The following is a 23,456-nucleotide window of genomic DNA, read 5'->3' as shown; positions in this document are numbered from 1 at the left end:
GTTTTGTACCTTCTGCATGATTCCCTTCTCGTAGTAATAGCGCAGAGAGCGACTGAGCTTGTCGTAGTTCATGGCCGGACGGTTCTTCTGCATGCCCCACAGCCGGGCGACCTGCGGGGGGGAAGGGGGGGGGGGGACAAGGAGGAAATGGCTGTGGTTAGATTTGAGTTTGATTCCGTCCTCGGTGAGGTTCATGTGCAGGTGACTGGTTATTTGCTTGATTTGAAAGGGCTGAAGAGTAAAGGCCTCTCTCACATGACACGTCAACAGTCCCCCCCACCCCCCCCTTCAAGTTCACATCCCCAAAATAATTAGCGCTTCACAGTTGTGTGTGATTCCCGGCTGCTAACACTAGGGGTCCTTGCTGACGAGTCAAAGTCCTCAGCTTCCCCCAACATGGCCCAGAGCAGGGCGAGTCTCCACATGTGGATTCACTTCCTTTTTATGTAACCCATTACCACTTGAATGCAACCAGAGTCCCACAGTGTTCCCAGTGAAACCAGAGTGGAGCCGGTCGGAGGCTCGGCCGCGGATCGCAGCCCAGAGGTGAACCCTCCGCTGACGAGTGTCTCACAACAGACCCACACGGGCAGGAGGAAGTAAATCACATCCTTCTTTACAACAGGGAACCGTGTTAATGTTGACAAACACCTCGGACACTGGAGGAAAGTGTAAAGCTCGCTGGGGGGAGGGGGGGAGGGGGGGTGCTGAGATTCATGACTCAGGAGGAGACAGGTCGAATCCCACAGCGGCCATCCCGCCTGCAGCTCTGTCTGATCTCTGAGTGGCTCTCAGCCCTAATTGCTCTTGTAAAACTCTTACCCCCCATCCATTTTTAATGTACAGTAAAAAGATAATGGAAAGCACAGCCTAGCCCCCCCCCCCCCCCTCCCAGTATTAGGATCCACCCTAAGTGGACGCTGTCTGATGCGTCCAATCAAATTGCAGACTTAAACATCGCAAAAAAAAAACGTCTGGACTAAAGAAACGTGAGGAGGGCGAATCGGGGGTGTTGGATGATTCTGTGATAGCGCCCGTCCTTCGTTTTTTATCAATCCGATGTTTCATGTGCTGAATAATGAATGTGGAGCTAATGGAGGAAAGATCAGAGAAAAGACCTGCGAGGAAAAAAAAAAGGGCCTCGCGTCTAATCCCTCCGATCGAGCTAACGCCTTAAAAAAACTCTGCTAACGTAAATTCATTCTGAGAATAACTCCTCTGCCGTACTTATCAGATTCACATCGACGTCGTGATCTCTATCGACACTAAAATAAACTAACAATAGCACTGATGAATTTTGAAATCAAGTTATGGCCTTAGAGTTTATACTGTTATGAAGATAGTGACTCCAATGGGGTAACTGCGACAGTCCACGAAATGTCCACTTAAAGTTCTTTTCAATTAGTTTCTCTCTTTGCCGACAGTCGGGCGTCTCGCTCTCAGGTCTCGTGGAAACGTACCAAAGACCCAGAATAACAATTAGAGCCTTTTATTGGCGGAAGGAACCAGTTGAAGTGGACATTCCACAGACTGTCGCAGTTGCCCCATAGGATAACCCTGTAGCCGCGCGGCTGCCAGTGGAGACAGTCTACTGGTTTTGCAGGTACCAATTTATTTACACAGTCACATTCATGTATATAGAGCCCAGGTTGGAAAGATACAGGAATTCCCCCTTTCAACAGGAGCTCATCAGTCTGGATCTGCTGGTTTCAGTAAACACGGAGACGTTTGAGCAGCGAACACAAACGTTCTGGAAGGTTCCAGAGCCTCTGCATCATATGGTCGTTACTCATTACTCATGATACAGTGAAGCATCTGCTCAGGACAGATTAGAAGAACCCAGAGAACTGGTGCGGATCAGGATCATCAGGCTGATCAAGGAATTTTCTTTTTGCAAGGTTTTTCCACATTTGTATCATTTTTCCAAAGAATAATTCATGAATCTTTATGAAAAGTCTCTAAAAGACCAGGCTCATTTAGAGAAGTGTTTTCTACGAGTGTGTGAAATTTGGTGCAGCTTGATAGATGTTATTGGGAGTTATGGTGAAAGGTGAGTAGGTCTCAGATCCACTTTACCTCTTCGGGTTCGATGAGTTTGAACTCCATGCCGCGGCCGGTCCAGGCGATGAAGTGGGAGTTACCCGGGTCGTCCAGCAGGGCCACCAGGAACTGCCAGAGCTGCAAGGAGCCGCGGCGCTGGTAAGGCGTGCCCTCACGGAAAACACCTCCGCCCTCCTGCTTCACCTCACCTGCAACCAGGAGAGAACACATTCAAGGACTCTGACTTTATAAAGAGGGAACGTGCATCGCCGAAAAACGACTGCACAGCTCAGGATGCAATTCAAACACGGAGCCGCTCAGAGGGTTAGAAAAGTTCATTTGATATGTGATATATTTTCGGCACATTAATCTACACCAGACCGTTCAGATCCAATCGTTGCATCAAGGTCTAAAATCTTGTGTTTCATGTGAAAAGTCGAGTTTGACTCACAACAGCTGCAGTGCATCTGAACGTGGAGTCATCGGCAGGTCATCTAATCTGGATGTTTCATGTTTGCACACTGACGTAAACTGAGCAAAGTGCTTACTAACAAGGGCTTATCACTAACAAGGCCGCGGCCTGCAGAGCCGGGACGGAAAGAACGGGCCGACGTTAGATCAACAAGAGCTGCTCGGGAGAACCAAGAACCATCGTGGGTGAAGGAACGTGTCGGTAAACAGACCCTGAGTCGTGTTTGCCTCTGTGTTGTTTACCGGTTACTGGATATGTCGTACACAAGTGTGGGAACACGAGAGGCTCGGCTAAGTTACTGCTCGTTCCCTCGCAGAGAGCCGGCTCACTCCAGTGGATCAACCGGTGCTGGCGGCCGTGGGCTCTCATCTCCTCACTCAATCTCCTTCAGTGGCAATCAGCGACTCACACCGAGGGGGGGGGGGGGGGTTGACAGGGAGCCCGGCACTGTGTGCACTGGGAAACCGAACCCACTCAGCGAGTTGTGTGAACGCACAAAGACCCATGTTGGATCTCTGACGTCTGCATAAGGTGATAGTCGGGGGGGGCGGGGGGGGCTCCGGTTGCTCTCCTGTACCTGCCGTCATCTAACTAACGTCCCTCACGCTGGGACTGGTGCATGTGACCCTGTGTGTGCAGAGGCATGATGGGAACAGTGGTTCTCACCTTCGAACTTCTCTGGAACCACACGGGAGTCGTTCTCAAACAGGTAGCCTGGAAGAGGGGGGGGGGGGGGGGAAGAACCGGGTTAAAGCTTCATGAGACACAACCAGGGCTTCAACAACAAACAGGATTTCATAGTGGAAACATTTAATTACAGGGTCAATTAACTCAAAACCAGTCACTTTAAACCAGTTGGGATCAATCCATCAGAATTTGAATGTGCGACAAACAAAGGGAATAAGAGGAAAGATTGTTTTTCTTTTTTTTGCGCCGGGGAAACTGTGTTTTTTTTATTTTCCTGGACTTGTGTTTATTCGGGGATTCTTGAGGCAGGGGTGAGGCCAGAGCTTCTGCCAATGGAAACACACACACACACACACACACACACACCGCTGGTCAGCCAATGAAAACACGGGACAATCTCTGCTGGTTAGCCAATGACCGCAGAGCTCTGACCAATGTGGGCCCGGTGGAGATAAAGAGTGGAGGAGGAGGTCGGAGGCATGTTTGTGTAATAAACTCACATCACTAGGATTCTGCTTTCTTCTGATATGAAGGTTGTTATGAGAGGAACTTGACAAGTGAAAGGTTACCTTCATTGCTGTGCTGGGGGTTTGTGTAGCCCTCGTTGTGGTGGTACATGGAGGGACATCCAGGCACATCTGCAACACAAACACAGACACACACATCAGTGAAAATCATCGTTAACTTGATTTCAAATGTAGAATTCTAACCTTTTTGGCTCAAACTACATAGAAACCACTCACAAGGGCAGAATAATTAACGAATAATGTGATTATACAAAGGAACACAACAAACAGACTGCTTACTACACACAGAGAAAGTGAGTGTGTGTGTGTGTGTGTTGTATAAATACTTTGTGCGTTCACCTCGAGCGTCACAAGGACAAATGCTACATTTATCATATCGCGTCTCTCGTCTCTCGCTGGTATTTTTAGGCCATGAGCAAGAACCTTCAGCAGACCAGAGCAGTGGTACAGTATTCAGTGTCTGCACTTTGTCTGGGCTCATCAAACAGATTATGTTCCTCCTCAGAAAACCTCCAGTGCAAACTCCGGTGCTCGTCTACAGCTTCGTGAGGAACAGTTCACGTTTGTCTCAATTCCCAGCGAACGCTCTTGTGTTTGTTTTTCTCGCGCAAAATAGTGAGTCACACACTATTATTCTATTTGTGTTTTTCAGTCACTCGGCATGAATGGGACAGAGGAGAGAATGAACTGAAAGGTGCAGCTCTGTGCCTCTGGCTCCGGCCGTGACTCACTCCCGGGGAATGCAGCTGCAGCGCTTGCGACCGTGATAAGATGCCAGCGAGGAAAATCAAACCCTCCATTCCGGGGCAACTCGATCGCTCTGTAAATAATACGTCTGGCCGCGAAATGGCAGACTGCCACCGGGGACTGATGGGTAGATTGGGTGTGAGGGGGTTAATGTGTTGAGAGTGGTGAGTCCATTTTGCCTCTTTCAATAGCAGCAATGATATTCGGCTATTTGCACTGTCTTATATTTTGATTTGACCAGGCAGCTATTCAATCTAAATGGGGACCAGGCTGTGGGTAAAGAACCGACTTTCACCCCAGAGGCCTCGGCTCAACTCTTTATTTTCAATTTCCTGATAATTACTTTTGGTTTCAGTCCCCGTTTGGCCACGTTTAGGAAAAGGATCATAGTTTCTCCTCCACCACGTGAACCATGTTTTTAAAAAGCTTTTATAGCAAAGCATCTTCCTTGTGACTGGAGGAGAACCCGGGTGTAAAAAGACAAAGTTCACATGTTCAGCCCCTGCTACCCTTCACTAGCTGTCAAGCTCTGCAACAAAACCACGATAAACTCTGATCTCTTGTGTCTGATCGGCCGCTGCACTCGGTCAGACTCCTATCAGCGGCAGGAAGCTGCACCACATTCAGCTCTCTCCTCCTCCCAGCTGATTATCCACAGACAAACATCCCTTTATACTTCCCCGCTGCGTTTCTCAAGGTTGTGTGATTCCTTGTCGGCGCTATCCGCCCCCCCTATCGGAGGTGAGAGTATCAAAACATGGGGGGAAGAGAATGAGGTCGCTTCATGGCGTCTGTGTGATGCAGTCAGTCTGCTGGTTTCTATACTGGGAGGCTCGTTTTGAAGTGTGTGCACGTGGGACGAGTGGGAATCTGTACAGAAGCATCGTCAGACCTGCAGCCTCCACCCAGGTGAACGAGGTCAGGTCTATGTGCAGGGGAGTGTTGTGTTTCTGTTTCTCTGCTCTTCCAGTGGTAGAGCTCGTTGTTAAAGCCCCAGAGCTGCCTACTCCACCCCATCAACCCCCACCACCACCACCACCACCTCCCTCCCTCCCTCCCCTCACCCCCCGCTCCAGGTCCAGCCAGTGAGAGCTTCGGGTTACTGCGGCCACGCTCATTTTTCCATTATGAGTTCATCTGCCTGCAGAAAAAGGAAGCCGCTGGTGCAACCTGAAACCCTGGAGCACTCCACCAGGGACTCTAGTCTTTCCAGTGCCCTCCATTTTCTCAATGAAATTCCTCTGCCTCTCTCACAGAGAGCGAGGGAGGGAGGGCGGGAGGCGGGGGGGAGGGAGGAGGAGTGTAGCCGCAGCAGAAAAACATACGATTTTTCTCTCTTCTCTGTGCAAAGTGTCAGAGAGTTGAAAGGAGGAGTTCTGGAGGCAGAGAGGGAGTCGACGTACAGTGAAGAAGTTTGTTTGCCATTTGGACATTTTGTTCTTGAGTGAGTTGTGCAGAGGGGGGGGGGGGGGGGGGGGGTTGTTTTTAAAAGGAGCTTTTATTTGAGTCAGAGAGAAACTCAAACATCCCCCGAGAGACGCAGTGTAAGTGTTCAGTTGATTCTCACAGGTAGACGCTGTGTTCACTTCAGTTCATTACTCAGATTTAGTTTTACACAATGAATTTAGTTCTAATGATCCAAACACTATTTATTTTGTATTAGCTGTGTGTTTGTTTGACATTTAGCAGAATTACACAAAGCCTACGGGACAAATTTCAATGAAACTTCATCAGGGAAGAAGAAATTGAATTCAGGAGAGGATCCAGATCATAGGGCAGATCTGGGATTTATTATTATTTATAATATTAAACACCTGAGGAGGCGTTTGGCAACATCTGTGTTTATTTCTCAGGGAACAAGGATCATGGATCTAGAGTAAATTGAGTAAATTGTTTTTATAATTTGATTGAATTCAAAGGAACAATATGTTGATAAAAGACCTTTTAGATTTTATGGACTCAATGATCTAAAGTTCCCTGGTGACACATTTATGGAGAATTGGGGCCAAATATGAGAAACAAATTTAAAGAGGATGTTTTAATCCATTTTTCATTTCAAGAAATAAACCCTCTGTTCAAATATCACCCAGTGGATGTGAAGCCACGTGTCCCACACCATCCCAGTATCACTCACCAGGCTCGTAGGTGTAGTCTGTGGGCTCCTGCTTGACGATCATGTGGGCGGGGGGGAACCTGTGTGGATGTGGGTGTTGGTGGTGCTGGGGGTGGGGGTGGGGGTGAGATCCGTGGCCGTGCCCGGCCATGTGAGCCGCTCGCTCGTACAGCGGGTCCACGTACTCCTGCTTAAAGCTCTGCTGCAGGTAGGGCATGCAGGGGTCGGAGTGCTGCCGGTGGTAGCCCCCCCCACCGCCACCGCCTCCGCCTCCACCACCCGGCCCTCCACCCCCGCCTACACCAGCTCCTGCACCGCCATGTCCTGATGGTGCAGAGCTCATGCGCTGGAAGGCCTGCCCTGGTTGGGGGAACTGGGGGCACATGGGCTCTCCTGAGGGCCCCTGAAACCTGGAGCTGAAAAAAGAAACACCACAGCTCATGTTAGGATCTCACATATGAATCGATTCACTCAATGTAATTTTCAAATATTCTTCTTGTGTCTAAATTGAGCTTTTTAACTCACGTTTTTTTTCTAAATTCAATTTTTTTCCTGCAGCTCGATGAAGTATTTATTAATGAAACTAGACTTTTGTTGGGGATCAAAGCTGAAATACAGGAAGACTTCAATGAAATCTTCTCCACAATAATGCTTTTGTGATAAAATTGTACAAATCCTACAATAAAATTGCATAAAATGTTTTAGTATGGAAAAGCAATGACCTGCTTATTGTTTAATTATGCAAAAAAACCTCATAATTGACCATGTGATCATCGTGTCTACAGTTAAAATGTCCTCAACAGTAAATCTCCGTCCCCTGGTCTCTCTGTGCTGCTTCACCTGGCGCTGATGGGGTAGCTGTTGCTGGGTAGAGGCTGCGAGGCGGCGGCCGGGTTCATGTAGCCGGCGTCCGGCCGCCCGGCTGTGGCAGGTTTCGGGGAGTAGTGCTGCTGCATGGGGGACATGGGGGTCCCCGGGCAGGAGCTCTTGGCCCCGGCTGCAGCCCTCTTCTGCTCATAGGCACTGTAACACACACAGGGACACGCACAGGTCAACAATAGGGTCGGGTGCTAGTTTTACAACACACAGCTAATGGGAGTTGTTCAGTGGTCAATAGCATGTGTCATCAGTGTTTTAGCTGTTCTGAGTTATTCATGAGAGCTGACCAGTGCTGGGTTATTGTCGGAGGAGGGTTGAGACGAGGAAAACAAAGAAAGTGTTGTGTTTATTCCCCCCCCCCCCCCCCCGATAACAATGGAGGTCAGAAAGAAAGCAGAGAGACAATGAATCTCAATTTGACTATGAATTTCCAATTAAGATCTGAGAAAAGGCTTCAAAGACGCCGGGAGCTTGACTCGTCTTTACTTTGCTTTCTTAAGGAAACCTAAAGACTTTCCACTGAAGACCTCCTCAGAGAACCTGAACCTCTGTGTCCCGTGAGGATGTGAGGTGGACGTGAGGTGGACGTGAGGAGCAGTGGAGCTACCTGGCATAAAGGCACTGCTCTCCATTGGGGTAGCTGAAGCTCTGCTTGTGGCTGCAGGACTGGCTGGGGTCGGAGCCCGGGCTCTGCGGCTCCTTCTTGATGGTGACCGGAGGGCTGTGAAATGCCACCGCTGCAAGAGACAGAGAACAGAGATGAGGGTTGGAACGCACACACACAAACACACACAAACACAGACACACACGCACACACTGGGATTTGTATGTTCTTTTCAGGTCAGCCCTGCCCCGATACTACCGTCGTTAAAGGCTCAATGGCAAAGGCAAATAGTTCAGTCGGCACAGGAATCTCTTTTACGTGCCAGCCAAAATGCTTAAGTGACTGTCAGCTGCAAAACACAGGGCGGCAGACAGACGCGTATAAACACACACTTACACTTCAGACACACAAAGCACACACACACACACACACACGCTCACACACGACTGCATTCCAGCAGTTGTTTGGAAGTGTCCTCGCCCACTTTCCTTCCCCGTTCCAGACACAACAGCAGCCAAGACGTCCTGCGTCAAAGTCGAGCTCAGATCTAAACAAGTGGACGGGCCAGAGAGATGTCAGAGCTAATGTCACACCTCCGTAAGAACAGCATATACACTGGGTTGTGTGTCCTCGGCATTCTTTCCTATTTGTATCCAGATGTTTTGCCTTCGCTTGTGTGCTTTGTGTGTCTTTTGCTTTTGAGAAACACAAAATCAGAGGCTGTCCAAAGTATTAACCGCCGTGTTTTACCCTGGACGTCCCGCACACTGAGCTGTCCGTCAAGCCGGACTTGCTGCAGGGACCTTTTGCCTCGACGGCCACACAAACCTCCCAAAGTGGAGCTGCAAGCTGCGCCGAGGGCTCGTGTTTATTATGTGAGGGGAGGTTTTCACCCGGAGAACTGTACAGGATGTTTTTCTGGTCCCAACAGGGTAAACAGCAGCAGCTGTGCACTTCCAGCTGGGGAGGCCTGTAGTTACACGTGCATGTATGTGTGTGTGTGTGTGTGTGTGTGTGTGTGTGTGTGTGTGTGTGTGTGTGTGTGCACGAGTGTGTATCAGTGAGTCTGTATCTGTCTGAGCATGTGTGACTGTTAAAAAGTGTGTGTGTGTGTCTGCTTGTGTGTGTCTGCAGTGGGTGTGGAGCTGACAGAGCAGGCCACACTGAAAGATCAGCCCAGGTAATTACAGGCTGTCGTTCCATTCACAAAAAAAGGAGGAGGAACAAAAAAGAGAAGTCTGGTTTGAGTGAATGAGGCCGAAGAAGAGGAAGAAAGAAAGTGAGAAAACAACGGAGGAGAAGTAAGAAAAGACTAAAGAGTTGAAGTTTGTTAAAACCGGATTAAAACACTAAGATTTAAATGTTTTTTTATTTACTGTCGAAACTCAAGTCGATCGACAAAACGTTAATAAAACTGATGATAATCCATTAATTGATTAGTAATAAGAATAATAAACTTTATAACTTATCAAAACAAAGTTACAAAGTTCAAACTATGGGATTTAGTAAATTTATTTTGTTTAATTTAAATGACTGACACAAAAAGTACTGGACAGATAACCACGAAACTTCGTAGAAGAGTGAAGGATGGTTTGAGGAAGAAGCTGTGGAGTTTTGTTGAGGATCCAGATCAGGGGGCAGATATAGAGAATGTTTCTTTCCCTTTCTTTAAACTTGCGATTATTTCTCAAAGAATAATGAACAGATCTCTAATAAATAAATCTGGCATGTTTCAGGGTCTGATGTTTAATTTAGACCTTGTTTCTGAAGGAGCGTGTCGGGCCTGGGTGGAGGTGTGAGCTCTCTGCGTGCCAGGCTAGTCTTTTAATATATAACATTGTTCTTAATTGAAAAAGAGAGTAAGTAGTGACGAGCGTGGGATCCGTGATCAAACAAAGAAAAGAAAGAAAGTCTTAAAGGAACCTTTTGTGCTTTGAAACGGCTGAAATTCCTTCCTGATACTCATCAGATGTTTATTCGACCTGAACCTGTTTGCTCCGACGGGAGAATTCAATCACGCAGGCGACGAGGAGCCGAGTGGAACAATGAGGCGGCGCTGCTCATCATCACAGCCGCTCACTGTTCCTGCTCTGCACTCACTCTCCCATGGCAGCCAGGCAGGTGAGGAAGCGTTGGCTTTAGCCGCGGATCAACGGGATTAAAGAGCATTTACCCAGATTTCCCAGACAGACGTGATGGGATTCCAGTCTCCTGTAAGTCTGCGACAGCTCGTCTGCCAGCGCACACAGGGTGGCACATGACTGCCGCTCCAATAACACCAGTGTGTGTGTGTGTGTGTCTGTTGACTTTACCCCCCCCCCCCCCCCCCCCATTTCTCTGTAGTGGTCATGAACTGCAAACAATCCTCAGAGAGGCGAGTGTACACAAGAGCAGTCACAAAGTACATCCACTGGTGTCAATGGCAGAGATATTGGCCTTGATGTGGTGCCTGGTTTATGAGGTCGTTCCATCTCAAACAGTCCGGATAGGGAACAGTGTCAGCTGTGCACGTAGGGGGTCTGTGTGTGTGTGTGTGTGTGTGTGTGTGCTGTGTGTGTGTGTGTGTGTGTGTGTGTGTGTGTGTGTGTGTGTGTGTGTGTGTGTGCGTATGTGTGTGAAACCTTTTCTGGATATTAATTTGGTCAATGAGCATCAGGCAGATTTTTTGTGTTACTGCCTGTGATTGTGATTGCTTTTAAATGGTGTTAGTGGTTGATCTGGTTATGAAATGATGGACGAGTGAAAACACATCAATTCCACCACTAAACACTTAATTCAAAGTATCAGACGAATTCAGACATGAGTAGTGGAGCAGGAGAAAAGTCGCAAAATCTATCCCGAGGAGAGAACGAGTGGCTCGACTATATTTCCTGGCAATCCATCCAACAATTTGCAAGATGCACAAACTGGTGATCTTTAAAGCTTTCGCCTGTTGGTGGCGCTAGATTGAAAAGTCAGAGAATCACCGGATTCATCGAAGCTGCTTTGTTGACGATGTGTCCACTGAAGACGTCAACTTGGAAAGACGACAACAATCCTTCCAGTTTAAGTTGAGACGTGTCAATTTGGACCAAAGCTGTGAAGCAACGCTGCTTTTTTAACTTTAGGAATAAATGACACATCCAGTTCCATGAATAGTCCTTAAAATAAAACAAACTCTGGTTCCCCACTGACTCTAACGAACTCCCTGGCGTGCTCCAGTAAATCTCTCTGTCCACATGATGTCAAATCTTCTGCTGGAGTTTACACGGCAGTGGCAGTTTTGTAAACGGATCCAGAGAGAGTTATGTTCTTGGGGTTTCCTTCTCTTCCTGCTTTTTATTTCTGGGGCAATCCGACCTCCTTCTAACTGCTTTGGTGAAATGTTGCATCACACTCTAACACAGCGATCCTCACTCTCCACGGCTTCACTCGGTGAACTGAAACCCGGAGTGAGAGGAACCTGGAAGGTGTTTGAACGCCTCTCGTGATTTTGAGCAAATGCAGAAGTGTGTGCATGGTGAAGAACACGTGATTCCCAGCACCTCCTCAGGTCAAACGATTCTTCCTCTATACTCCAAACTTATCTTATCTCCTCCTTCCTCGTCTTGGGGGTCTTCCTCACCCTCTCCCTTTGACCCCCCGGCTGAAGGAGGGGCGGGGCCGGACTTTTACATATGTAAATGTTGGCTCTTAGAGGAGGATGCAGGGTGAAAGGTGATGGTCATGGTTGAGTGCTTTAGGAAGTAGAGGGATCATTACGCGGGGGTGGGGGGGGGGGGGGGGTCCTATTCAGTGGACACCCACCACAAACAAATCACAGGGGCAGGGAAGGCCACCCCCTCCCCCCCCCAACACACACACACACACACACACTCTGCTCTACACTGTGGGGCCCTCAGCTGAGCCAGAGTGAAGGTATCGGAAATAATATTCCTAAAAATACAGAAGATGTGGCTGAAGCACAACAATAAGGATGAAATAGAGAATTCAATGATTATAGTTAAAACTTTATTAATTTGCAATGTCATTTTTCTAGAGTCACATAACATGTGCACCTGCTTTATTTGGTGTTATTGAAGACAGATTAAATGATTCGGGATTTGTTAAAAATTCAGATCAGGACTGGAATTTTTTTTCTTATTTTCTGCCGTGTCCAGTTTTCAAAGCAAAAGCGATGATCTAAGCTTTTAAAATGTTTTTATTTCATGTTTCTATCTGCTGGAAAATAAAGGTTTTCAACCCATGTTTAGGATTTAATACTAAAGGGCTCCAGGTCTTAATCTGAGACTCCAGAGATAATCACTGATCTACAGGAATCAATTTAGTATCACTTGAGAACGAGCGGCTCTGAGCCACTGACGGGACCTCGCTGTGAACCCTCCCATCTTATTATAGACGGAGTATTTCCTACCATTAAAGGTCCTGGTGTGGGGAAATCCAACCTGGGGACAGGAGTGGATCTGGAGAGTCTTACCGTGGATGTTTATGTGCGACTTGGCCCGAGGCTCAGGGGCTCTGGAAGTCTGCAGCACACGACAGCCTCGCTCTCTATAACTCATCGGACATCAGCCCCAGTGTCAAACAGGGTGACTGGATCGCGCCAAACCAAAGAACATGTGAGCGGGAACGTAAACACGCACTTCACCGGGCTGCAGGCGTGCCGTGCCGGGGCGATCTGGAGGATCTGGATCTCGTCTCAGCTGATGTGTGTTGTACATGTGCAGCACGTGGCCTCGGTGGGCCGTGCAAACACGCTAATAACACGCTAACAACACGCTGGGAATGTGCGACAGGCCACACCTGGGTCTCCCACTCTTGCCAATTGATCTCCTATGTGGTGATGGATCAATAAAAATAAGGAGGCCAAATTATGCCATAGTGTTTTTTAAAGGTTAAAAAGGAAGCTATTGATTCATGTGAGCTGCAAATGACATTAGATGTTCGGTTGAATCCATGGCTCCATCGTGGTGAGAGGGAGACGGAGGAGCATCTGTATCATCTGAGAGTATTTGACTGTGGACACTCACATGGGAAGTTGGGTCTAACCTACACTGTAATGGTCATTTTAAGTCTTGCACGCACTGGTAAGTTTTAGCTTTTTCAGACCAGACCAGTTTGGTTTATTTCTACGTTGCCAGCGTGTCCTTTTTATGGCCATGAAACCAAATGGCTGAAGGCAGAGCATTATTTTCTGAGGTTTACAGTTAGAGCATGAAACCGCACAGAGAAGATGAGATATCGAGTTTCAGTAACAGATATGTTTTAATGTCTTTAAAGGTGTTTTAAGGCAAATTATTTTGTCATTTTAATATATATATATATTTATTTATAAATAGCCCCAAATTGTGTCTGACCTTTTTACTGGGAAACGAAGGTTTGAGGCAGTAAAAGAAAGTTTCCATCTGAACCAAAGTACAACAAACTCAAGAATGTCAGTTCCCTGGAATTAACCTCTGAGAAATCCATTTAAATTAAGCCCCGCCCCTCTATTAAATTTCATTGAAACAGTTTTCGTGTAAACTCGCAAACAAACACACAAACAAACACACAACTATGGCAGGGGTTAAACATTCACTCTCTCCCCAGACTCAACAAACAGATTGAAGATAGTTTTATGGTTTTTCCACACGACAAAGTTTTATGTTTATTTGTCGTTGTGTTAGCTTGTTTGATGCGTCACTGCTCTTTCCTGGTTTGGCCAAAAGGGGGTGGGGCCTGTACACATACAGACGCCCAGTAAATGGACCAGTCCAATACCAGCACCAGCACATGGGGGATTGATGTTTCCCCCCCTATTGTTTCCAAATGGTTCAATCAGCCAGTATATATTATACATGTCCAGTTTATTAATCACAATAACCTAACTTTAGAACTTAAGTTACTTGGTAGTAAGGTTTTATTGATTCATAACGTGATCAATAAAATGTTTTAATTGTTTTTTGTTTGTTTTGACATATATGAGAGAGAGAGAGAGAGAGAGAGAGAGAGAGAGAGAGAGAGAGGGAAGGGAAGTGATACAATATGATCCAGACCGTTTCGACTGCACGGCCTATCCACTCAATCCACTGGTGCATGGAAACATGTGCTGTACATGTGTGTGTGTGCTTCTCAGGTCACTGCACAATCAGGAGAGAGAGAGGGAGAGAGAGAGAGCGAGAGAGAGAGCTCATCCTCCTCTCTGAGAGCCAACAGGCCCGTGAGTGGCTGCAGTATCTGTGTGCTCAGGGAGCCCCGGAGTGTTGGATCCATTAGTGTCGGCTCTATCTGATTTACAGGTTGTCCTCTCTCATCTGATAATGGTTCAGGCTCCTTGAATATTTAAAGAATGGTTGTCAGATACCTGCCAAACAAGCCTAACAGCATCGATGGAAGGTACAACTGTATCAGCCCGCTTTTCCCCCTTGTACACCAGCAGATTTCTGTTTGTTGGCCGTTGATATTGTGTATTTGTTGCGTGGTATTGCGTTGGCTGACAGGAAGTCGATCTGCATGACACCCACCATGGGAAAGTCGGTGGAACAGTACGTTTTTTTTGCCAACATCAAAGTTTCACTTCCCTTTTGTCAACTGGAAATAGATTGCAGTGTGTTTGTGTGAAGTGGTGGGAATGTTCTTGTCCTAACAAGTATTCACTGCTTCTCATGATCCCGGCCCTGAAGCTTTGAATCTTCTCTTTGAACCCCGAGCACCAATGGACACATATATATATCAGTCATTGAGCGAATCTAGTTTCCTAAGTGAGAGGGATGTAAATAAGATCACTCCAGGCCATAAGTTTTAAGTATTTTCACAACGCTTGTCCTCCTCGGCTACTTTCCCCTTCGAGCGCCTGCTTTCAGAGAGAGAACTGTTGATTCTGGCATCTATCTCGGATATTCATTTGATAGGTTTGTTGTGTTATCACCTCGTCTCTCCTCGCACCGACAGCCGGCTCCGCCTCAATCTACACGGAACCGCTCTATCAACTCGGAGCCTCGTGTGAGCTGCTCTGTGCGTGAGCGTCCCGCAGCTGCCAGACGAGCATTCAGCTCAGTGTCCAATTACTTGTAATCCCCCTGAAATTCTAAAGGGGCCTGTATCTCTGGAGTAGTAAAAAATTAAACCTGACATTTGGAGGATACTGTATTCTACTCACAAGAAATCTGTAACTGTCCAAATTGAATAAGACATGTAAGTAAGTGTCTTCCGCGTGAAGGGATCGATATTTTAATTGGTAAATGTTCGGACATCTCACGTTTTTTTCCCCCCTCCCCATTGTCCACTTCACTTTCAATTGTGCCGCGTAGGCTTTTTATAAATGGCCATTGACCAGTCATAAATCTCAGTGGCCCTTTGCTGTTTAGTGGAGCCGACACGATTCGTCCCCGTCCCGGGACGTGTGCAGCGGGGGGGACGTCCCGTCACAGGCGAGGGATGGAGGTAATTAATCTGGCCCAATATTGACTCCTCACTCTCCGATCCCTCAGCCCCCAATATAGCTGTCCTCTCTTAATGTTTAATGTAGTGATCGATACACCCCCTCACCCCCCCACACTCTGCTACTGAAACGATATAATGAACTCCCGCTATCCTAGGTGTGTGCAGAGCTGGAGGAGCCCCGATTGGTCGTGTGCTTGAGCAGGAGGTGTCACCAGAGGGGAGATAACACGGAGAAAGTCCGGGACACCTTGCTGGAAATTATCAGTGCACAAGCCACGACCCCCCCCCCCCACTATCCCTCCATCTCTGGATTGGGATCTCTACCATAACGCTCCATGGCCCATTTGACCTGCTCGTGCCCCTCTCCTTCCCCTATCTGCCTCCACGTTTGATTTATCCTGACTTTATCTTTATCAAGTCATCCATCAGCCCTCTCCATCTCCTCCTCCTCCTCCTCTTCGGGATCGGCGAGGGATCGATACCGGTCGTACGCCGGCTCTCAGCTGCCTCCACACACCTCCTGCTCCGTGTCAGCATGTTGCTCAGAGGTCCAGCCCTGCAGCTGCCTCCTGCACTCATGTGCTCTGTGTGTTTTCTGGGCTGATTTACAGTTTGCATGCGTGTGTAGAGCGACATGTGAGTTTGAATCTAAGCCTGTGAGCATCTAGACGGCCAAAATATAGAAGAAGAAGAAACTAGCACATTCAGCCGGGTGTCACGTTTCGTCCTATCGAAGCCAGAGCCGTTAAAAACCTGTGTCTACTGTGTGGAGTCATTTGATCCGGCAGCGAATGCCGGTTGAATCCATTCCCACAGCAGACAAAAGCCAGATGTTGGCGGGTGTTAGTGGGTTTTTTGTTGGGACCAATGGAAAAGGGGGCAAATGTCGCGAAATGTCAAAAGGCCGCGAGAAAAAGCAACATGGAATTAATCCAGCAAACATAAATCTGAAATACTCGGCCGAAGGGAATTCATTGTGTGGCACTAGACTGAGAAGTGGCAGAGGTCAAGATGTAAGAATAATAAAAGAGAAGTTTTGTTCTTTAGCTCTAAACCTTCTCAGCTAAATACCCGGGTTGAGTCGAGTCTTATTATCAACAACAGGAGCTGGAACCTGACTGAGGCCAAAGCTGCAATAAACTGGAATCATCCTTCAAAAGGCAAAATTAGACATAATCCCAGTGTTGTTAGTGACTGCTTCAAGTTGAACTACTGTTGTTTTTAACAGCCTCGCCCCTTCATCTTCTTCTTCTTCTTCTTCTTCTTCTTCCTCTTCATTGTCTTCTTCTTCTTCACAGCATCTGTTCCCCTCTCTGCTCGACCTTCCAAAGAGAAAACATTCCAGCTGCAGAAAGCTCAACCGTCTTCCTGGAGCAAACTCACTGCTGCCGACATAGAAATGCACGGACACGCATGTGAGCGTTGCAGGGATGCACCAGCACACACACACAACCCCTCTTTTCCTCCACACACACCCACACACACACACACAACTCCCCTCACTCTCCAGTAATAAAACACACACTGCCGTCCATTCACAAAGCTCTGCTGCTGACATTCGAGGCTGCGCTGCCTGGCTCAAATCCCCGCGGCCCCCCCGGCTTTGACAGGGCTGTTCTGAATCAACACGGAGGACTTCAGCCTCGACTCCCCGACTGAAAGCTATAAAACACCTATTACAGTGCATGCCTGGCTTTTACAAAACCATTTCTTTATTGCATTTGATTGACTGAATATGACTGAATAACGTCCTAAACTAGCGAGAACTTGTGGACTTGAGAAATTAAGCAAACACACAAAGTCGGGAACTGGATAAAACTGGAGTTGCAAGTCGTAGAAACCTGAGATTTTAAAAAGTTGTTGTAGTGAGACGACAAAAAAACAGGTCTGCACCTCTGGTGTTGTTACTGTAGGAATAATAGCCCCCCCGATGTCATGAATGAATGTTCACTCCCCTCAACTCAATGTGCTGCCTCAGCCAGTCTCTCACAACCGACCCATTCATAAAAGAGCAGGGCTGAACTTTGTGTGTGTGTGCGTGTGTTTGTGTGTGTTTGTGTGTGTGTGTGGAGATCAGGCCCAGTGCATGTGTGTGTATCAGTGAGTGGATGAGAGGCCGTCAGAAAGAAAACCGTCCGTCCAAGTCGGAGAAAATCAACCATTTTACTCAGAAGCAAAAAACACACAACACCACTGCAACAGACACACAACTCATTGAGGAGCGAGCGGGCTGCGTCCGCACATATCTGGCAGGCACCTGGATGTTTTTGCTCGCTTTGTTGCATAGCAGCTGTATTTTGGAAAGTGGAGAACACAGAGGTGCATGTTTTCTCTTTTGGGGGAGAGAGGGAGGGAGGGAAGAAGGGAAGGAGGGAAGGAGGGAGGGAAGGAGGGAGGGAGGGAGGGAGGGGCTCCATTCAGCCGTCGTCCAATGCTCCAAAAAACATTTAAGTTCTGATCCAGAAAAACAACACAAACAGGAGGAGGTCTGTGAATTCATGACAAAGCAGAACACACAGAGACGTTGAGTCTGAGTTGTGTTACCGGAACCTTTGCTTTCTACACTTTTTTTTTTATTTCTGCCTTCCTATGAAGTTTATTAACACATTATAAAAATCCCCTTTTTGATTATGAAGTGTTTCTTTATCTTTCCTTTTGGCCAAAGAGAGCTACTTCCAGATTTCCTTCGTTGTACTTGAATAGTAAAAACTGTTGGATGCACAAAAACAATCCTAAATCCTCACATTTAATAAACCAGAATAATAAATTGTTGTTATCATGAAAATAAGAGTGAAAGGGAAACAGCGAGAAAGGAGCAAAACAACAAATCCGATTTTTGTGAGGCAGATTCTCGTTTATGAGTTTGTTTATTGAGTTTATATCTTTCCTTCCCTTTTCTTCTCCTCCTTCCTCTGCACACTCTTAAAAGTCTCCCCCCCCCCCCTCCTTTTTTCTCTCCTCCAACTGAAACTTGCTCCACGAAAAGCACTGTCACAGCATTCTATAGCCACAACTTCCTATATAATTACTGCGAGCAACAAAACTAAACAATCGTCCCACACAGCCCCAAAATCACTGGATTAGTTCACATCTTGGAACACTCAATGAGTGTGTGTGTGTGTGTGTAGAGAGAGAGGGAGAGAGAGAGAGGTAGAAAAGGGAAAGGGGGGAGGGGGTGTCCAGATTTTTTAAATTCGACTAACTTTGTACAGACACAGGAAGGGAGGGAGGGGTTTGGAGTATCCACTTGGACGGGAGGGGGTGTCGGAGAGAGGGATCTGTAGTACTGTAGGGCTTTTTTATGAATGAAGACTGAAGGAGAGAGAGCAGCCGAGGACTGGGATGGGGGGGGGGGGGTGGTGCACACACACACACACACACAGACACACACACACTTCCTCTTACGCAGGCAGGGAAGAAAATTTATGAATGGGTCACATCTCTCGAGCGGCTCCGAGTGTAAACAACATGCCTGGACAAAGAAGAAGGAGCTCTGGGCCTCGCTGGGCGCTCCAGACGCCTCCACACGGAACCAGTAACGTGCTCGAGACACTTTTAATTAACTATGTGCAATATAAGTTTTCTTTGGAGTGACACCTCCACATGTTTCACCCCCCCCCCCCCCCCCCCCTGCAGGCGCCGAAGAGACAAAGGGAATCTGTCCGACAGCGTCAGCCGGGGACAAACCCCCCCCGAAGGTGCTGTCAGCTCCCAAAACCAACCATCACTCCTCCTCCGCTCCCGATGAGCACGAGATAGAAATCACATCCTTCTTTTAAAAAAACGACCACAAAGGGTCAAATCGCATTAGTTCAACGGTGGGGAAGGGGAAACACAATATGTGTGTGTTTGTGCTGTTATCACCAACGGCTCAATTACCTTTGAACACACACACACACACACACAAGCAGGTCAGCAAGTACATAAAAGTTGTATGTTTGCGTAACCCCCCCCCCCTCCTCGATGGCCGCCTGCAGACAGAGCACGCTTGTTAGCCGCACACGAGAATGGAGCAGATGAGATCGACTTTCCAGATGTGCAGGTATTACACAATCGCTGCTGTGCTCCCTCCTCTGCTCTGGCATTCCAGCATGTCCCCCCCCCCCCCCCCCTGTCTTCTCGCCATTCCCCCCCCCTCCCCTCTCTTCTCTCTGTCAACACCGCACCCATGCAGGTAACAACCTGACTCAGTAAACAACAATGTTTAATTTTACCCGGGCGCCATTTTTCAATGCAAGCCTCAATTACCCTCCAGTCACCTGGGATTAGAGCTCTGCTTTGTGCTCCTGCTTTCATAGGCTCGACTTTCCAAAACAGGTGAGTCACCTGTTTTCTAAAACCAGTGTGAAGCCTTTTTGTGTTCTTAATAGAGCTCACAAATGAATTTATTTATAGTCGCTTGTCAACTTCAGTTTTCCATCAATCAGAGCTGAATAGAGACGCTCCACTCAGATGCGCTGGCTATTGACTGTGACCAGCAGGGACACTGTCCACGCCGGAGTGTCTGTGCAGCGTATAAGTGAACTGCCCGTCAAACTGAAGCCCCCCCCGTGACCCTGCAAATCACACCCAGGTCAACCGTTAGCAGAGCCCTGACAGCTGATTGGCTGACGGGCCAGGAGGTTAAGTAGACATGACCTCCGGGTGCCCCGGGGTTCATCTCCACTTCCTCCGCGGCATTGTTGGCCAACAGACGGTGACAATGTTGCCCAGGCCATGTGTCACAGAGCGCGGCCGAGCGGTAGAGCGCCGGTTCGATCACATGATGTTTACACACAAAGGACACACGGGTCTCAATGAGAGGACGGACCTTTGACGGCCGCTGAGAGCTGTCACTTTGGCTTTTGGGATGAGATTATTTTGTGGAGTTCTCTTTAAGGAACCCTGTCAGTGTCATTGCTAAAGACGGAGAACCCCGCACTGGGTTGAATGGGACAGAAAAGAGAAAAGTGTGTTTGTGGAGCAACACCAGAACCCCCCCCCCCCCCCCCCCCCCCACCCCACCCAGATCCTGAGGCGCTATTGTTAGGACGCACAACAAAAAGAGGGAAACTCATTCAAACACCCGCTCAGTTGTGCGGCCCAGGAATTTGCTTCTCCCAGTTTACACCTTCCGATTCGCACAAAGGGGATCGACTCTGTACCTGCGCCCTCCATCGTTTCTTCTTACTGGTTTCCTGGGCTGTTCCCATTCAGCTTTTCAAAGGCATGCAAATGGTTGACAGCAGCACACAGACACCGTGCCCGGCTCATTAGGCCTTCTGTTTCTGCACAGCTCTGTCTGCCAGGGAGATTACTGTATCACCAGCGGGTTACAGTATCCCCCCCCCCCCCCCCACGTAAGCCTCTGGCGGCCTCGCAGCCCGAGTGTGAGCGCTGGCTTCGTCCTCGCTGCAGCTCGACTCTCGCTGCAGCTCGACTGACCAAATCTGAAATGTGGGTTAAACTGTCCGTGCACAGCTGTGTCCGTGTGACACATCGATAGACGACAGAGCAAACGACATATTGTCGGCAAATCAGATTTCTCGCTCAAATCCACTTAGCGACATGAGCACATACATGTGCACACTGACAGGTCTCATAAATAATAAAGTACTCACAGTTCTCAGAATGGAAATCAGGAACAAACTGCTCGTCACTGTCCGGAACCTGAGCTGAAATGAGAAGACAAAAATCAGCAACTATAACTTTAACATTATTATTATATTTTAGACAAAGCCCCGACTCACTTCCCCCCCCTTAACTCAATCTATCTTTCTCTCTTCCTTCAGATCTGAGTCAGAGCCTCGTTGGACTTGAGGCGACCTTCACTTCATGATTTCCGATGCCAGCGCTTCGATCGATACACGAGAACACGGAGCTCGTGAATGGAAACTCAGATGTTCTCATAGATCCAAACTTTTCCCGTCAGCCCCCTTGAGTAATATCGTTGTGACAAAACGTCCGAGTGAGTAATTACAACAGGAAAGTGTTCGGAAAATTCACAGAAAACGAATTGATGATGATTCAGACGCACAATTACGACACAACATTACAAACATATCCAGATGAAAAAGACACGTAGAAGACACAGACGTCCATTTGGACATTTTAACGCCATTTCCTGCCTCCTGCGTGCCCCTCCCACAAATGTTCTAGAAATGTTCCTGATCTGTATCCTGTCCAGCAAATATCCAGACCCAATTTTACAGATATTATCCAGAGTCCATGTCTGACGTTGACTTTTTAATAAGCAAACAGACGAGTTGATCCCCAGCTTCAGGACAGTCATCTCCCTTTATTAGTATATATTCTATTGAAGGTATATAACGCACTCAAACCAATGAGGCGTCTTCGTGCTAACGGTCAAGTTTGCACCAGTCGCCGTGAACCGGTTTCAGTTTCCAGCTCAGACGTGTGAAAAGCCTGAACTGGATGCTCTGGCTAAACCAGTGAGGAAATCTGTCAAGTGGTGTGATGAAGCAGAAGCACCGTCACAGAGCGGTCGGGGACTTTGTCTAACACCGATAAATAGTCTGGATTTCATCTGCTGCATGTGATGATCGTCAAACGAGACGGGAACAGAGGACGTCAGCGAGGAGGAGGAGGGAAGTGAGAGAGAGGAAGAACAAGTGAAGGTAACAGTGCTCCATGGAAAACAGCTCCTCTCTGCTGTGATTCAACGTTTCACTTATATATAGAGCGCCAAGAAAGCATTCCTAAAAGGTTGAAGTGAGGAGAGGTGACTGGGCGGAGCAGCAGGAGGCCGGACGTGACCGCTCTACCACAGAAATCACATGTGTGATCTCTGGATGCAAATAAGTTAGAATCCCAAATCACTTGAAGGCTAATTCCTTTACTAGAAGGTTGAGAAGGTCAGATTCACCCTCAGAAGCAGGAGGTTGGAGGCATCACTTGTTCTGTCCCTGATTCAAAGACCTGAGCAGAACCAGGGTGAGAAACCGTTTTTTAATCTGGCTTCAATCCAGCTCCACAGGTCTCTGGAGTTTCTTTTTCAACTGCCTGAAAGTCACATTTACATCATGACACACTCAAACTCAAAGGGAGAAGAGGGTGGCTCATCATTAAATCAACAGCGTGGCACCACATTGTGCAGAATGTCACACTCTGCACTGAGGCCCTCTGACTGTAACCTCTACCCAGAAACTCAAATCTGACCCAGAGTTCAACCTCACTGGCCTCTCTCACTTCATCTATTACTACAACTTCCAGACACACAACACAGAAACCAACACCCCCCTCCCACACACACACACACACACACACACACAAACACACACCCACACAGGCAGAGGACAAAAAGAGGAAATAAGAAATTCAAATCCACTTTCTTGTCGTCACGCTCGTCCTTCCTGTGCGGAGGAAACCGGACGACGACGTTCGGGAGCATGTTCAGATAAATGACATCGATAAATTTTATGTAACGCCGCATCCTGTGTGTTACTGTACTGTAATACTATTACCCCCCCCCCCCCCTTTAACTTTTCAGCCTCCCAGCCTCGGGGGTGGGGGGGGAAGAAATAAAACTGCAGCATGAGACAGAGCAGGGGCCGACATGGAGATACACAGATCCAGCAATCAATCACTTCCACTAGTTTCAACATGTCCAGGATGGAACAGGCCGGACCTCATGAAGACGCAGGAGAGAAGAACCACGGATGACGACCACCAGACATCAGCCGGAACCCCAGTGTAGTGTGTGTGTCTCTGTGTGTGTGTGTGTGTGTGTGGGTGTTTGTGTCTGTGCACTTTCCGCTTGCATGTGTATCTGATTTGTTTCCAGGAACACCTCGTCAGGGGCTTTGAGATGCAAGTCAGCACAAGAAGGAAAGTGGCTTTATACGAGCAGAGGCGCATGTTCCCCTGATGCTTCCAGGCACCTTGAATGACTTTTTTTTTTTTTCAAACTCCCGGTAGGAGATCCTGGGAGGGGCCAAGCCGCCTCAGTCATATAAACCTAAAGGCCAAGATGAGACAAGATGTGAC

The 23,456-nt window shown here is 47.8% G+C and overlaps 1 protein-coding gene across 1 annotated transcript in view; it reads right to left on the bottom strand.

Moving 5' to 3' along the window:
* etv4 (ETS variant transcription factor 4) overlaps positions 1–23,456 on the bottom strand; it is a 41,605-nt gene that overhangs the window by 1,327 nt on the left and 16,822 nt on the right. Inside the window, exons 3-10 of the mRNA XM_053414330.1 lie at positions 21,071–21,124; positions 8,073–8,202; positions 7,427–7,609; positions 6,608–7,002; positions 3,769–3,837; positions 3,179–3,226; positions 2,077–2,249; positions 10–111 (exon numbers count right to left, since the gene is read on the bottom strand). Of these exons, the coding sequence (XP_053270305.1) occupies positions 10–111; positions 2,077–2,249; positions 3,179–3,226; positions 3,769–3,837; positions 6,608–7,002; positions 7,427–7,609; positions 8,073–8,202; positions 21,071–21,124 (1,154 nt within the window). The remainder of the gene's footprint in view (positions 1–9; positions 112–2,076; positions 2,250–3,178; positions 3,227–3,768; positions 3,838–6,607; positions 7,003–7,426; positions 7,610–8,072; positions 8,203–21,070; positions 21,125–23,456) is intronic.

This window comes from Pleuronectes platessa, chromosome 21 (genome assembly GCF_947347685.1).
Source record: "Pleuronectes platessa chromosome 21, fPlePla1.1, whole genome shotgun sequence".
NCBI lineage: Eukaryota > Metazoa > Chordata > Actinopteri > Pleuronectiformes > Pleuronectidae > Pleuronectes > Pleuronectes platessa.
Note: the sequence above shows the minus strand (reverse complement) of the source record. Positions and strands in the feature narration are given on the sequence as shown.